At 47.3% G+C, this 17,488-nt stretch overlaps 1 protein-coding gene across 1 annotated transcript; it reads left to right on the top strand.

Annotated features, from left to right (window-relative positions):
• The first annotated feature begins 3,824 nt into the window (after positions 1-3,824).
• Positions 3,825-8,287, top strand: LOC114433524 (alpha-2Db adrenergic receptor-like). The gene is made up of 2 exons (XM_028402148.1): positions 3,825-4,169; positions 7,160-8,287. The coding sequence occupies exons 1-2, from the start codon at positions 3,825-3,827 to the stop codon at positions 8,285-8,287; spliced, it is 1,473 nt and encodes a 490-aa protein (XP_028257949.1).
• The last annotated feature ends 9,201 nt before the right edge of the window (positions 8,288-17,488 follow it).

Here is a 17,488-nt window from a genome sequence, read left to right as displayed (position 1 = left end):
TTTAATCATCATTGCTTGGATGACACGTTCCTGTCTCTGGATAAACACCTCAGGTTCCTCAGAAATGTGTCAAAACATGAAACACATCACCATATTTATTTGTTTGTGAACTCGGCCACTGGGTTTTTGTGTTAATGTGTTCCAGTTCTTTGGAATCGTGCAGCCGTCACAGTGTGGACCAAGCTGCAATGAATTTCTGCTTTCAGCATCCCACAGGACCGTCCAGCTTCTGGGAGACACCGACTCAAAAGATGCAACAAAAACTCTCACAGGACTCTCTGAGATCATAAAGCCAACAAATTACAAGAAAAAAACGTAATAATTTGACACTAAAGCCAGAAAATCATGAGAGGAAAAAAAAACACAGCAAAAAAAAAGGATTTTGTTGTTTTTGTGTCGGACCTGACTGCCTCTGTGTGTTTGTCTATATTGTCTGCAGCTCTTTCCATCAGCCACAGATGTGACTCACACCGAGGGTCCGCAGACGTCACCCTCTGCTTCACTCTCCAGGCTATTAACTTAAAAAAGGAGTGTGTGTGTGTGAGTTCTTTCAGGTTTTGAGCTCCATTTTAAGTAGACGCTGCAGAGCTGTCAAACTGGATTCAGTGGAACTGCAGTGTGATGTAGCGGCGCGGTGGCTGCGTGCTTCTTGTTGTGATGCATCCTCCTCTGGAAACATTTTCTGAATACTGGCTGCTCACCAAACCTGCAGAGGTGCCCGGGGAAATGGATTCTGTTTGACTGTGGCCTCAGCTCCATCATAATCAACAGCATCATTAATGAATACTTCTGTCTCTCTTTCAGCTGGCAGCAAACATTCAAACAGGCCACAGCGTATTCATGTATTCATGTGTTTCTGTCTGCTTGTCTGACTCCAGAATGTGACCGTATTGATTTTTCTTTTGCCTTTCAGGCTTTCAGAGACGATCATCTGAACTCGGAGACACTTCCACACCAGTGAGTGAACTTTGAGTCTTGTAGTTCAGCTGATATTGACAGTGTGCACAAACACACAAACATTCCAGCTGTGCTCAAAAATCAGCCTCTGGTGCCCGGCTATATAGTACACGCTGGTCACTACATGTACCATCATGCATTGCACGAATATTTACTGAGTCAGCAGCAAAGTGGCGTGTTTTAATTTCTCATTATATAGTCCCCTGCAACACATTTCCCATATGACGTGGGACATGGTGACGGCTGTGTCGTCGTCCTGGCTGCACAGAGTCACAGCACCATCTGACCATCTGAGACCAGCGCGCCTGCCGACAGGTTTTTAAAGTTTTATCATTTATCATTTATCATTTTTGAGCCATTTCCAATAGTATTAGAGATAAACACATGAGTGTAGTGCACATCGCAGTGCACAGTAGCCGACGGACCAATGTTTTAATTTAGACAATAGCATGTTCTTAAGCTGTGTGGCATGAATGCTCGCTGGTCACCATGGCAACCAGGAAAATGGTGGAGAAGCTTGTCAGAGATTGGAGACACTGGCAGACTGACTACAGACGATCAAACACACCACTTACACACACACACACACACACACACTGTGGCTACAGCCAACAATCAGGACGTCTTAGAACAACAGCTGGTCTGGTCTTTGACAGAGTAACACGCTACTTAGCTCCATCTTATAGTTACAGCTCCACCTTCAAGCAGCTATAGTGATGTGTGTCATGTTGTGTGTGTTCCCTGTGTGTTATTACCTGAAACACAGACTTACACAGTGCTGGTCTGGGTGCTGTGGAGGAAGGGGCCATTCACACTGTGAGGACCTGATATGTCATTAAAAGAGAGAGACATTTATAGATTGTGTGTGTGTGTGTGTGTGTGTGCTCTCACACACCTGGTAGTGTGCTTCAGGCTTGTTTGTACATCTGAGACCTCTGAGAGCTCTGCTCATGTAATTTGGAAGAGAATTGCTGTTGATGTGTGGATTTTCAGGCTCTGAGGATCATCGTCTCGCTGACCCGAGGCTTCGCGGCCGCTGTGTGGAGCCGCTGTCCGTCTGCTGGTGAGTCTGCCCACAGGGATTATATGTCCCCGCCTGGATTCACGTGACACCAGGTTTTGTGAGCCCCAACTGAAGAAGGTCGCTCACCCCAGAAGCTGCTAAAAAACAAGGTGTGTGTCAGTGTGTGTGTGTGTGTGAGTGTGTGTCTGTGTCGGTGTGTGTAGGCAGGAGAAATGTGAGCACACAGGCTGCAGGCGGGGTGATCTGCCTACATGTCAGCGAGGCGGCTGAATTAAGAGCAGCGAGTGATTAAATAAAAGGCTCATCTCTGGATAAATGGGAATTGATGGATGAGCCCACAGATAACAAGTCTTTCTCTCATTGCTGTCAGCCCGCTCCTCCTCCTCCTCTTCCTCCTCCTCCTCTTCCTCTTCTTCTTTCGTCGTCCCCTGTGGTCTATTGTTTCTTTTCCTCTTCTCCCTCTTTCCGTCGTTCTTCCTCTCCTCTTTTCTCTCTTTTATTTCCTCCTCACTTCTTGATGACTTCCTATGCATCTTCACTTTCTCTCTTATTGCCTCTCCTCGTTTCCCCCTTCTCTCCCCTCTCATCTTCTTCTCGTGTCCTCCTCCTCTTCTATTCTGTTGTTTTTTCTGTCTTCCTCCTCTTCTTTCTCCTCTCCTTTCCTCGCAGCCTCTCTTCTCTCTTTTTTATTTCCTCGTCTCTTCGTCTTTCTTGATCTCTTCCTCTCTCTCTTTACTCGTCTTCATTAATCCTCACTTTTAGTCTTCCTCTCTTCCCCCCTCCCTCCTTTCTCCTCTCTTTTTCCCATTCTCTCTGACCTTCTCCCCTTTCTGCTCCTCCTCTCACCCCTGCAAATCTCCTCACCTCTCCTCTTCCTCCCTCTCCCCACTCGTCTCCTCTCGTCAATCCTCTCCACTTTTCTCTCTGCTCCTCCTGCTTCTTCTTCCTTTCCTCTCCTCTCCTCTTGTCTTCTTCCTTTTTTTTGCTCCTTTCCTTTCATTACCTTCCTTCTCCTCCTCCTCTTCCTCTCTGTTCTTCTGGTCCTTTTCTTCTTCGTCTTCATCACTCTACCACATTTCCTTTTATTTTTGTTTTCCTCTTCCCCTCTGTCCTCCTCCCACACTCTCTGCTCCCTCTCTCGTCATGCTCCCCTCTCTCCTGTCACCTTCCTCTCACTTCATCCAGCTCTTCTTCCTCATTTTCCTGATGGCCCTTTGTACACTCTCAGATCCCACTTCTCCCTCAGAGATCTCATCCTGACTCCCTCTCCTCTCTACACATCTCTTACTCTTTCCTTTCATCTCTTCTGTCTCTAACTCTCTCTCTCTCTCTCTCTTCATCCTCCTCCTCCTCCTCCTCCTCTCTCTCTTCCAGCAGCAGTAGAGAATCACTGAACAGCAGCAGCAGCAGCAGCAGCAGTGTCACTCAGCTCCCCAACAACTCGCATGAAAGTGAGGACGTCTGGTTTTATGATTTCTTTTTTCAGCTCATCGCCTCCTCCCTGTAATTTCCATTTTCAGTCTTTATTTTCTGCACCATCAAACAGGGTCCATGTAGCCGGGTGCTTTTCTTTTTTTGCATGTCATTGGAAATAAGTAGGACAGACCCATTGCTTGTGTGTACAGTGTTGCTGCTTCTGGATGGATATTTTGAGGTTTGACTTTTTCTTAAAATCCTTCACTCAGAGGCAGAGTGCTGGCAGGATGACGGCTGACATTAAACAGGAATCCTCCTCTGAAAAATAATCCAGCACCGGGTTGGATTTTTCTTTTCTTACTTTATTTCCTGGCACATCAGGCGGCGCAGGACTTTTCCAAAAGATGGAGTCCATCATTTAACCACAATGGACTTATTGGATGTGCTCGCTCCCGTCATGGCCACGATGCCGGCCGCTTTACCCCCAAACTCTTCACTGGAGAATGTCAGCCAGGCGTCCTCTTCCTCATCAAGGTCTCCTCCTCCTCCGCCAGCTGCTCTTCAGCCTCCTCACTCACAAGTGGCGTCGGTCTTCATCGTGCTGGTGGTCACCGTGATCATCCTGGGGACCGTGGTGGGGAACGTGCTGGTGGTGGTTGCGGTGTTCACCAGCCGAGCTCTGAGGGCGCCACAGAACCTCTTCCTGGTGTCTCTGGCGTCGGCGGACATACTGGTGGCGACGCTGGTCATCCCCTTCTCCCTGGCCAATGAGGTGAGGGCAGTTAGAACTCAGGAGTGAAAGTAGCTGGAACACAAAGGTCAGATTCTGTAAAGGCTCATAAAAAAATCTTCCTCCTTCTAAATGTAGCTGCAGTTCCTCCAGTGGCCACTTGAGGGCTGGTTCCAAAAGTGAGCCAATCCCTATGCACCTCCATGTTAAAATGTCCAACTTTACAGCAAAAATAACAATGTTTACAGCCTGGTGCAAAAACGGTTTTGATCTCTGTTGATAATTTTCCTTTTTTTATGATGACTGTTGTACAACATCAGTGTGTGTCCTCCTCTGTGACGGGTCCACCTTAGACCATGTCTGACTCTCCGGATTTATTCTTACACACTCCTGGTCCATTTCTTTCTCAGTACAAAACTCCTATTGAAGTTGTCAGCAGTCCTGACGTTGACTGAGGAGTGTAAATAAAGACTGTTGATCCTTCCATGATGATGTCACCCACAGGTTTCTGAGGAGCCATTTTAAGTCACCATGTTGGCAGCATCTGCCTCAACTCACTCTTAATCCAAATGCACGGGTGGAGTGGGTGCAGCTGGCATAAACACTCGTCTTTAGAGACCAAACATTGGACATTTGAACCTGGACGTCTGAGGGGTTTAACCAAGCAGCAACCTTCGGGGCTCAAACTCAAAGTGTCAAAACTTGTAATTCACGCCGCAACCACTGGGGGCTGGCTCCAGAAGCGAGTCATTTCCCATAGACTTCCATGTTAACATGTCCACCTTCACAGCAGAAATGAACATGTTTACAGCCTGGTACAAAAAAACCACTCTGGTCTCAGATGATAGGTTCTCTTCTAGTGTCAATTGTAGGGGGGGTGAATTTTTTTACAACTCACTCGTGTTAATTGTTTCCGGACTTAAAATTACGCCTAATTATGGGCGTTGGCGCTTGAGCGACAGACAGTTGACGTATCACAGCACGAGTTTCCTGCTTCCACGATCGCCCGCCCCCCTAAACCCCGCTCGTGCTCCCCCCGTGTCCATATTAGGAGTTTTAGCGGACGTGACGCTGCCAACATGGCGGCGGTCATCACGTCCCGGAACCTCCCACCGAGCCTCAAAACGGCTCTTCAGAAACAAACGGGTGACGTCACGGAAGTTCTGTCCATAGTTTTTACTGTCAATGGGTTCAACAGCGTCCCTCTAGTGGACATTGGAGGAAGTCATTGACACCTTTCTCTGGTCGTCGTCATGCAGAGGTTCACTCCAGATTTGTCCTGAGCGTCACAGTGAAAACATGTTTGCTGCTGATTCACCTCCTCCTGGTTTATCTGAGCTGACAACATGAGTTAAATTGTTGAGCAGCGACTCTAATCTGCATAGTAATAATGTGTGAGACGACTTCATCTTGTCAAATTCACACTATAAAATATCTGAATAATGAATGAATGAAGTTCTTCCTCCCTGAAGTCAGAGGGTGCCTGGGCGATGCGTGGCCGGTGATTCCCCTCTGATGCTCTGATAACAGCCTGCTGGTTTGTCCCTGCTTCTCCTCGGCTGTTTGTTTCTACCTGGAGCGTCCAGCTGTGTCCGCTTTAAAGGATTTTTTTTCCGGGTCATTTGGTCTGATTTACTATTGATATTTGTATACTCCAACGGCTTCTTATCAAGTCCTGTCTGCCTCCTCTGTGTTCCAGCTGAGGAGCTGTTAGAATTATAATGAGGAGAGTCGTTGTGTTCAGGTGCTCTGACAAAGTGAAGATAAAGCCGAGGCAGGAGAGAAGACAAAGACGTTTCAATTTGCACTTACATTCACAGGCTTTAATCTGGGTACAAGACAAAAAGTATTTCACCACAGAGAACGTTGTCCTGGAGAAAAACTGAAGGTCGGCTTTTCACTCTCAGAAACAGCAATAAACACTTTAGACCTTTGGCTGGATTGAAGCCATTCAGAGTCTGCAGCCACACTACAGGCTGTAATCCTGCTCTGCACGCTGAAACAGTCCATGTGTTTCACCTCAAGTTCATCTAAAAAGCTCAGAAATATGGGCTCATGTTTGAAATGACCAGTGTTTTTTATTACAGGAGCCCCCTGTGGTCATAGGACTATAGTGTGCTGAATGGGGTGTTTGCTTGGCAACCAAGAAAATGGTGGAGAAGCTTGTTGAATGTGTTAACTGTTGAGTCAAGCTGGATTTACACCAACCAGACGGAGCAGACAGGAAGTCAGGGACCAGAACACCAGATGGTTTCCGTTAGATTTCAAAATAAAACGCTGTTAGACTGTCGCTGATTAAACATCGCAACCGGCAGAAAAACAGCCACAGAAGTGCTACTTCTGGAAGTAGAGGAACAGCTTTTATATGATATAACATGCTTTATATAAGGACCACATCAGAAAGGAGAAGGCAGGCAGAGCAGCAGCTGTTCTCGGAGTGGAAGGTGAGGAGCCTCCCTGTGTGTTGATGGAGGAAACAGAGACTCTGTGACCCAGCCTGACACATGTAGAGAGGACAGTAGCCATCAGGTCAACAGGTGGATTTACTGCAGAGTTTGTGAAGCCTGTAACACTCAGATACACAACGCTTCAGAAACGTGTCTGGTGGGGACTGATGTCTCTCTGGAGACGTGATGAAAATGCGCCGCTTCAGTTCCGCAGTTGTTTCGGACGGGTGTAAATCAGTCGCTGCAGACCTACAGCTGGAACAAACATGTGTACAGCCTGGCGGACAGCCTGTTGGTTACAATGACGTCACATGTGCCAATTACATATTTTGATATTGTTTTGAAATGACTCTGGTGGAAGCTGTGGAAGAATTTGATGCTTTTAGTTTTCAGCTGCAGCTGTGAGAAGAGAGAGAGCACAAAATTCTCAAGGTGGCTGATGCAGCAGCAGCCGCGCTGTGAGGCTGCAGACAATCCGGTCCTTTATGTTAAACTGAAAAGTCCTTTAATCCTCCCTGACTGACTGAAGCTGGAAATAAAACTGCATTTCAGTTCTGACTCCTGATGTTCTGTCTCCTCCCACAGGTGATGGGTTACTGGTACTTCGGTTCCACCTGGTGCTCCTTCTACCTGGCGCTGGACGTCCTCTTTTGCACTTCCTCCATCGTCCACCTTTGCGCCATCAGCCTCGACCGCTACTGGTCCGTCACCAAAGCAGTCAGCTACAACCGCAAGCGGACGCCCAAACGGATCAAAGCCATGATCAGCGTCGTGTGGCTCATTTCCATCGTCATCTCGTCACCGCCGCTGCTCATGACGCCCAAAGAGAAGGACTCGGAGACAGAGGATGGGGACGGGCGCAGGCAGGAGTGTCTCCTAAATAACCAGACGTGGTACATCCTGTCCTCCTGCCTCGTGTCCTTCTTTGCCCCAGGAGTCATCATGATACTTGTTTATTGTAAGATCTACCGCGTTGCCAAGCAACGGGCCTCCACCGTATTTGTGGCGAAGAATGTGATGGAGCGGCAGCCATCGCAGTCTGAGACCTGCTTCGAAGGCCAAAGAACAGGGGGCGGCTGCAGGAAGGCCCAGTACGAGCTGGACAGCCCGCAGCCTGCGAACAGACACAGCTCCTCCAACGTGGAAAGCAACAGCAGCGCCCACAGGAGGGGGGAGCTGGATGACATCGACTTAGAGGAGAAGAACTGCGAAGCTGAGTCTAAAACCTCCTCGTTCTCCTCGTCTCTCCGCTTCCCCAGGAGAGCCGGCATACGGGTGAAGACGGAGGACGTAAAGGACGTTGACGGAAACAGTTTGAAACCTCCTCCTCCTCCTCCTTCCTGTGCCTCCATATCGTGGGCCTCGTCCGACCACTGCTCCCACCACTTCCTCCTCCCGTCCCCGGTGCCCCTCCGCAGCCGGCAGATGTCCATGTCTAAGAACAAAGTGGCGCAGATGAGGGAGAAGCGCTTCACCTTTGTGCTGGCGGTGGTGATGGGGGTGTTCGTGCTCTGCTGGTTCCCCTTCTTCTTCACGTACAGCCTGCACGCTGTCTGCAGGGAGAACTGCACCATCCCCGAGGCGCTCTTCAACCTGTTTTTCTGGATCGGGTACTGCAACAGCTGCCTGAACCCCATCATATACACCATCTTTAACCGGGACTTCAGGAGGGCCTTCAAGAAGATTCTGTTCCAGACTCATAAACGAACATGAGATGAGAACGTGTGTGTGTGTGTGTGTGTGTGTTAGAGAGAGAGAGAGCGAGAGAGAGCACCTTCACACACACACACATACCTTTAAAATCCTGTTTTCCACTGTGCTGTCATATCGACATTAAAGGGCTTGTCATACAGCGGAGTGTTGATTCATTATTCACCTGCTGTTGTAGTGTAAACACAGCAGAGGACGGCGTTTACAGAGCCGTGTGACAGCAGGTGTTTCCAGCTCTGCCTCCTCCTCACACTCCCACCTTACAACTTGTGCATGAACTTGAATGTTAATTAGAGGGAAATAGACCTGCGGGTCTGTGAACTAGGTTCCTGGGAGACCTGAGACGTCTGACTGTATCGACAGAAAGGAAGTGAGTGCAGTTGGAGTGATACACAGGAGTGCCTGGGAGTCATTAAACAGCAGCTAAAGCCTAAACCTGAAGTGAGGAAGCAGGGAGGAGAGTGAGAGTTGAGTTTTTTTTTTAACATTGTTCTGTTGACACTGCGCAGCTCAGGGGCAAAGGCATTAAAAATTCATGTGCAGCAAGCAGATGGGCTGAGCCGCTGACAAAAGAGAGAGACTGAGCCCCACTGTACCCGTCTCTGAATAAATATAATCAACCTCAGGCTCGTACAGCGGCGGGTAATTATCCTTGCGAAGCTCAGGATGAAATAACTGGGCGAGTGGCTGCTGGAAAGAAACAAAAAGTCTGAATGGATTAAACCTAATCTGACCTGGAAACACCTACAAACAAAGCATTCGTCATTACGGAGTTAATCAATCACTTCATGCAGATTGAGGAGCAGTTTGTGTGAGAAAAGGTCATCAGTGGATTTTACACCAAGTTTGACAACAACTTTAAAATGACGTAATTAAGCATCTCATTTGTGATTAATTATAAACAGGATGATATGATGGCCGAGCTGCTCCTCTGCCTCACTACAAGCCTGGAGAACGGCTCAGGTTGGACTTCAGTCTGAGTCCCGTGGGACTCACACACACACACACACACACACATGAGTGATATCATGCATAACGAAAAAAGATCTGTGCCTAATAAGTGAGGGGCCTGTGGCTATCCAAAGAAAAAGAAAACACAGTTCAAAACTTCATTCACTGATCATCTTTGCAGCTTTGAAACAAATCATGAGGATTTATCGCTTTGTGTGTCTGTCTGCACAGAACCAGCTCAAAGAAATGATCTTCACAGTCTGATGTGGAAGATCGTGTCTGTTCTAAACATCACCCTTCATCAGACTTTACAGATGCTCGAACAGGGCAGCAGACACATAAGGTGGCAGTGTTCCTGTGTAAGAACAGTGCCCCCTGTGGCCATTCAGAAAACTGCAGTCAGCATCCTGATGCTTGCACTCATGCTAACATCCAGGGCATAAAATGTTACAGTTGTTTTTCTGCACTGTTAAGTTGTGTTATTGTGTCTTACCGTTACACCACCGCCTGCCCACTGCTGCCGGGCTCCGCCTCCTTGCCCGTATTTGGATTAAGCAGGTGTGAACATGCATACAGGATTAGCACAGGGATGCTAACAGAGAGGGATTGTCGTGTCCCTGATGGCGGCACCTGGTGAAACAGTTTCTGAATCTAGACTCTGGTGAACCTCATGGTGGAGTCCTCCTCTGAGGGACGTCTGAATCCAGCCCACAGTTGTTGCTTTGATGCTTCAGTCTTGATCCAAGTGTGGTTCCCGGAGCTGTGCTCCTCAGCTGTTAGCTAAAGCTGCCAATGTGTTCAAAGCTTTGTAGCGATGCCAGTGCTACATGCTATGAGCAATAGCTGCCTGTGTGTATTTTCAGAGTTGTCAGCTTTGGAGCCCGTTTCTATGACAACCATTTGCACTCCTCCCAATATGGACCCCCCCCCCCCCCCCCCCCCTCAGAAAAGTAGGCCATATAACAATGTTAACAGTTAGCATAGTCAGCTAGCAGAGGTCTAGACACAACTATTGAGACACAAAGTCAGTGAAACAGGAGGTAAAATATGCACGGTGTAATGAAACCTTATTCATTCCAGTCAGACTCTATTGTTGAGCTGTTTGTTGAATTTATTGGAACATGCCTCAAAAGCATTGATTACTGTTTGTTTAATTAAGATGTATTCTGCACTGTGGCTGTAAGACGCCATCGAGGACCATCAATCCAAACATGCAGCAAGGTGTTTGTTTTTTTTTTATCATCAGAAGGACAGACTGCTGCACAAATAAGTAACCAGACCAGAATAGAGGAGTGAACTCCCAGCAGTGTGTCTGCTCGGATGATGAAATGACCACGAGAGCGCCGAGGGCCCACAGAATATTAATGTCTGATTTGTGTTTGAATGGAAAGCCGGAGAGATTCTGCAACAATAGACATGCAGACACATATTTAAGCAGAGGAAAGCACAATGTGTCCAACTCACTGCTGACTGAGTACGAACATGTGATGAAGTCCAGCATATTTCTGCATAATTTGTTTATTTTTTTGTGATTTTTTTCAGCCTCTGGAGCTGGCTGCAGTTCAGCTAGAGGGCGCTATAAGATAGTTCTAGAAGTGAATGGAGCTAAAATTATTTAAACAGTTTTGATCTAATGTCAGAACTGAAATTTAAAAATGGTCCTTTAATGTTTCCTACTGCTAAGCTAATTTAGCCTGTAACATGCTAGCATCCTGCCAATGGTTGGTTGGTTCAGATTAGGTCAGATGGGGGACAGCAGCTGGTTGGATGTGATAAATCAAAATGGAGGATGCTGTAAAGGGGCTTGTAGTGGGTGCCATCACTGAGTTATTGAACAGCGTTTTCTGGTAAAAACCGTAAATATGAAACTATATCTGCAGTTCTAACTCGTGATGGTAAAGAGATCATTATTATTTTAACATAAATTTTACATTTTTTATCCCATTCATTCTCTAAACCGCCCCCCATGGAACAGAGTCACACAGATGTCATGAAGTGGGCGTGGCCAAGTCTTCATTAGTCGCTGATAGAGCACACCTGTTACAGGTAGACAGAAAGGCTACATGCTAACAAGTGGCTAAACGGGTCATCCAGGTGTTTGTAGTGTAGAAGAGGTCAGAGTGGTGAACCTGGTGGTGCTGATGTAGTCATGTGACCGTGCTGTAGCTGGTTTATATCGTAGATTTAGCTTTAAGCTTCTGGTGATCATGTTTAGGCTTCAAACATCATAAGGTGAAGATGAGCCTACTGAACTAAACCTAACAAGACAATGGAGAAATCCTACTGGCTGTTTGTGAAGGGGACACAGGGGACGCTAACTTCCTGGTCTATAAAAATACATCATCCCTGCTGTGATCACCTGGAATAAGTCATAGTCAGGACCGGCAGGTCGTCGGTCGGCCGGCTGGATGGGGTAGTTTTTGAATTTTTCTGCTGAGCACTGAGGAGTCGACGCAGCTGCAGAACATTCTGACTGACTGGAAATCTGCTGAGAACTCATAAAATAATCTGCAGCTGTCTCAGCATTGTGTGTTTGATCATTAGACTCCAGAAGCACAATAAAAAATATGAAACATTTTTATTACAACTAATTAAATCCTTTTTAAGCAGACCACACTGCAGTGTCTAATATTTGAGAATAATTAGGCTCATTAAGCTCTGCTGGATACAAAACAAACCCTCATCCTGCTTCTTCTTCATGGGTTAATGCTGAACACTTTGTATTATTATTATTATTGATAAAGTGCTTCTATAATTGCTTTTTTTTTTTTTTTGCAGATGAAGATGTTCACATTAAAACTTGTTGCAGCTCCCGGGGGCCTGTTTGGTGTGCGGGGCCACATGTTTGCTGTCATTAACCCCCCGTGCAGACCCCATTAGCTGCTGTCAGTGGCGTCCTCGTGCTCTCTGACTGAAGGCTACACATGATAAATAAGCAGCTGCAGCCGGTCAGTGTGTGCGGCTACTTTAAGTCTTAATCTACACGTGAGTGTCAACTTTTATTGATCCTTTATTGAACTGGATCAGTGTCCTGTGACAGGTTATCACTCCATGAATGATGTGGTGACATGTACACATCACTATGTACAAATCAGCCTGTTGAGTAAACGTGACTCCGTCCTGCTGATCAATAATCCGTCTCTGTGAGATGAGCTGGACGGATTCTGTTGAAGCTCCGTCACTTTTATCACAGTAAGCAAAGAAATACATAAAAAGCATTTACATAATCATATTATTAAGACCTCTCTGCACGAACACACAGCCTGAGAAGTCATCTGGAGCAGCTGATCCTTTCTGAAAGGTTTATTGATTGAAATCCGGAAGCCACGGTTTTCCCTCAGCACACATAAATAAGATGATTTGTCACACTGTGTTTCTGGATGTGATGTTTTGGTGTCTGGACCTGCAGAATAAAAGCATGAACTTCACACAGAGATGATGTCACACAGACAAAGATCCTGCGTTTCCTGAATAATCTGCAGACTTTGAATTTTTCTTACAGTCCTTGAATGCACATTTCAACAGCACAACGTCCAAGTCAGTCACACCTCTGTGAAACCAGCCTGTCCAGTTAGGATCAGTTTCAGCTGCTGGAACAGACAACAGGCGGAAATGAGGCAATTATCAAGACAGCCCCTGTAAAGGAGAGGTTCTGCAGGTGCTGGCCACAGACCAGTTCTCTGCTCTTTCTGCCTGATGTGCTCTCAGTCCTAGAGGTAGCTGCTCAGCTCATCCAGGACGGCACATCGATGTGAGCTGTGGCAAGAGGGTTTGCTGTGTCTGTCAGCACAGTGTCCAGAGCATGGAGGAGACACCAGGAGACAGGCCAGTCCACCGGGACAAGTGGAGGGGGCAACAACCCAGCAGCAGGCCCGCTACCTCCTCCTTTGTGCAGGGAGGAGCAGGAGGAGCCCGGCCAGAGCCTTCTGAGCTCTGAACCATGACTGCTGGTCTGTGGAGGAGCAGGACTTCATGCTGCAGTGAGGAACCGTCCCACACTGACATGTGACAGCAGTAAAAACAGTAGAACTCAGAACCTGCTCCGTGTTCTCAGGATCAGAGGCGCTGCTTCACCGGCAGGCACAGCAGGCAGCTGCTGGGACTCAGCCAGGAGGCCCCTGAGGGCCGACAAACTTTAAACCACAGCAGGTGTGGAGGTGTACACAGTGCAGTGACAACAGGAGAGCTCCCTAAGGGGCTCAGACTGCACTGAATGCAGAAAGTTTTTGTTGGTGTCACATTATTTTTAACACGGTGGACATTGACAGACTCTAGTGGGGCCTCTGTTCAGGACGTTTCCCTGGCGTTTAAAGGCAGAGGAACAAATCCGTGCTGTCTCGTCAAAGTCTCATCTTACTCAGCCAGTTGGATCGTTTTCGTTCTATAAAGATAAAATAAGAATAATGAGAACAGCTGATCTACACACAGCAGGATGTCCATCAGTGCGCCGTGGGCCTGCTGAGTGTGAGTAGCCTCCCTGCTGAGCCCCAGCAGCATCACACACTCATTCTGTTGATTTATTCTGATGGTTCTTCAAAGAACACAGCCGGGCGGCTCAGCTGGACACACACAGGCTGGATGGAGAGCTCACCTGAGGAAATCTGGCCCACTCTGATTCTCATGTGGTTCACCGTTCTTCAGTGAGTCCACTAACGCTCATGTAGCAGACAGAGTGGACGGGTCGGCAGGTTGTGGTGCTGAGCTGTGTGACTGAGATCAGCTCCTCTCAGGGAGGAGGAGGGATGCTGTGGGTATGGATATGTCCGTCCTTCCATTCCAGCAGCAGTATAAGTATTGTCCAGAAACTAAACAGTCCTGTTTACGGCAGCTGCTCCCCAAGCTACGTCGTTATGGCAACAAGCCTGCGCTCCTTTTGCATGAAAATAAAGCTAAAATGAGGAAAATGTGTTATTAAACCGCTAAACATGTGAAACGATGGATCCTTGTCTGAAGTCATGGTGTGTGTGTGTGTGTGTGTGGTTCACCTGTTTCCTGTTGGCTGGGCTGATGTTTCTGCTCAACATGGAGGTCTGTGGGGAGGCAGCCATCAGAGGCTGCAGCGGGAAGAAGATCCCCGGTGTGTGTGTGTGAGTGTGTGAGTGTACTCTCAGTGTGTGTGTTTCACTGACAAAGGTTAGACACTGTGTCTGATGTGTGGACGTAAAAAGGGAGAGGACACAAACAGCGGCTGGACGTGGAGCAGCGTGCAGAGTGTGACGCTCTCCGCCTGCTTTTGTCTGTTCGCCTCCTTTCACTCTCCGTCTTTGATCCTTCCCGTCGCTTCTGTTCTTCTTCGTCCTCACTTTTTTCTGCTTTTCTTTCATTTCCAGCTCTTTGATTTCACTTTTTCTTTGTGAAGAAAACAGCCCCTGCAAACCCGGCGAGGAACCCCGAACACATTTCCTGTTGCTTATTAGAAGGAATAAGGAGGCAGGTTGTTTAATGCCCCCCCCCCCCCCATGTTAATGCAGTAGAGCACCCAGTCAACAATCTGACTTTGTCCCAAGGACGCACAGCTCTTTCTCTCATTGTCACACAGGTGGCGTTTCTCTGCCTAAACTAAGGAGACGGGAAATAAGTCGGATTATCCGAAAAGGCTCCGTCCCAGTTTCTCCCCAGTGGAGGCTCTTTGTGAACTGCAGCAGGCTCCGAGTTTCAATCAGACGTCGTTAGAGTGGTGATTTGGAGGTTTTTGTAAATAATCAGGTTTTCTGGTTTAATGGCGGGGTCCCTCAGGAGGCGGCTGTGAGCCGAGGAACTCTGTGTGGATTTGCATTGAGGTTAATGTGAGGAGAGAACGTGATCAGCAAGCGAAAGGAGGCTCAACACTCACTGTGCTGCTGTCAGGGATAAAACTGCCTCCATCTACAGGTGGTGTCACCTCCACAAACAGACCATGGAGTCTTTAATCTGATGTTGTTGTTGAGTTAAGGGTTGAAACAGACTCTCAGGATCTCAGGATCTTGAGTCAACCTCAGCCTCAGCCTCACACTCATTGATGTGAACACACGGATGTGCAGTTATTCCACCTCCATAAAGTCTTTTCTCCGTCTGTCTGCCTCTGATCTTATCCACCCTAATCCTCCGTCCTCCCATCACATCCACTGACCTGCTTTCCGTCTTTCTTCTCTCGTCCTGCTTGTTGTTGCCTCCCCTCCAGCTCAGCTCTCTCTCTCTGTTGGTTTGTGTCCTTGACTCAGAAAGATTTAACAGTAAATTAGTTTTCTTGTTGTTGTTCTGGGATGAAATCACAGCACAGAGGCAGAGCTACAAACTCCAACACTGAGAGCAGAGTGTAAGAACAGCTGCCGCAGCAGATTGTGTGGTGAAGATGTGACAGTGTGGATGGTTCTGACAGAGACGTGGATTACTCTGAGAAGTTTCTACGGCTGTTTTGATGTTGTGAAACTGGGTCAGTCTCCACTTTAACCACCGAGAATCCAAGTGATGCAGCAAACCTTCAGAGCCACAGAGATCTGATGCTCAAACCACACAACAATCTAAAAACACTGGGACGTTTGCCTCCACAGGACCTCAGTGCCTCAGACAGTCATCGGTGGTAAAGTTTAGATAAACACCAGACGATAACACAGCCGCGCGCCCTCCTGTGGTCGTCTGAATAAGTGCACATAGATGAAAGGATGGTGGAGAAGTTTGGCCGTGAGAGGAGAGATTCATTTGGAATCAGGCAGAGAAGCAGCAACATCACCGCCGTCACACATACAACGTGCTGATCTCTGTCGGATTAACAAACAACGTCGCCAGCACTTACAATGTGGGCCGTCATAGCCCAATAAACATATTATAGTATATATAACAGGTCATGATACGTTAATCACTATATTTGCTGATGTACTGACCATCTGATGGACACTGCTTTTCATGATGCATTGTGGGATACATTAGGGGCCCTATATTGGGTCTATAAATCCTCATTACTGTTGAGGTGATCCCCGTGGAATTCTTCTGTCACCTCCCCGAACCTGTTGGTAAAGAGAAGAGCGGACAAAGTTGGTCTCAAATTAACTGTTTATTTAAGGTAAGGGCCCTCCCTGCTGTTGGTCATGAACCTGAGCCACAAAGCACCCTCTCCCCTGGAGAGTGGTGACACTTCTAATTATGCAAACACACGCTAAGTGATGTTGCCTGTTAAAAACTCTTTAACCCTTCACTATTCGGACAGCACTACAAAATGGCGGAGGCTCATTACAGGGCCATCTGATTTCAGACACAGCCTTGGTGTTACTCTGTGCTAAGTTTCAAACTCATACTTGCAGGTGATCACTTGACCTATCACGACGTGCCTTTATCCAATCAGCACAAAGAATCAAAGTGACACAGTGTTGTTGGAGCAGAAGCCACAAACCTCTGTGTCCATGGACGCTAACTAGCAGCTGTTGCTAAAGTAGTAAACATTTTCTTTAAAGGTAGGGTAGGAGGTTTGGAAAACTCAGTGAGAGTCAGCCAGATTTCAAAGTAAACACACGCCCCTTTCTCTCGGAGCTCACCCTGAAGCCACGCCTCCAATCACATGGACGCGCATCACCTGAAGACGAGCTGTGTTCTGTGCCCTCGGCCATCATGCACGTACCTCTCTGGTGTTCAGAGCAGGAAGAGAGTGATAACCAGCCAATACTCCGTGCAGGGTCCACCCGGAGGATTGGCTGATGTTTTTAGTGTTTTATAGCTTCCACAGATGATTCATATTCTTCATTTTAATGTGAAACTGCCGAACTAATCGGTTGCTATCGGACTGTAAAGAGAAGTTACACTAATTTAACAGTGCATCAGAATGAAATCTCCTACCCGACCTTTAACCCTTCATAGTTCAGATTCAAAACTACCTGCTACCCTTTGTTGTGTTAGTATGACACTGCAGTGATGTATGTGCAGAATGATGGGATGGATGGTCGTCCATTTTGGAAGTAAACAACAGCAAAGCTACCATGTAGCATTGGCTGACACTTTAAAAGGAGAAGCTACGTGAGCTTTTTTCCTGATTTTCTTCAGTTTACAGCATTGTGTTATTGTGATGCTGTGTGTGACGCTGCAGCAGCTGCTGCTTGAATGTCAAACACTGCGGTAAAGTTGTCTGTGAGCTCCTCCTCAGAGCCGATAAGTGACTGATGAATGGACCCATCACAGCTCGGGCAGCAGCGGGAGGCTAATGTTCAGTTTTTCCCTCTTTTTGTCACAACAAAGCACGTCAGAGCCGGGCTTCTGATTTTTACAGCCTCTTATCTGTCACACTTT

The sequence above is a fragment of the Parambassis ranga genome, chromosome 3 (genome assembly GCF_900634625.1).
Source record: "Parambassis ranga chromosome 3, fParRan2.1, whole genome shotgun sequence".
Taxonomy (NCBI): domain Eukaryota; kingdom Metazoa; phylum Chordata; class Actinopteri; family Ambassidae; genus Parambassis; species Parambassis ranga.
This window is presented reverse-complemented; position numbering and strand designations above follow the sequence as displayed.

Excerpts from the sequence above, each read along its gene's own strand:
- LOC114433524 (XM_028402148.1), top strand. The coding sequence starts at position 3,825 with ATGGACTTATTGGATGTGCTCGCTCCCGTCATGGCCACGATGCCGGCC. Across the intron at positions 4,170-7,159 it reads CCTTCTCCCTGGCCAATGAG|GTGATGGGTTACTGGTACTT; the intron begins GTGAGGGCAGTT and ends CTCCTCCCACAG.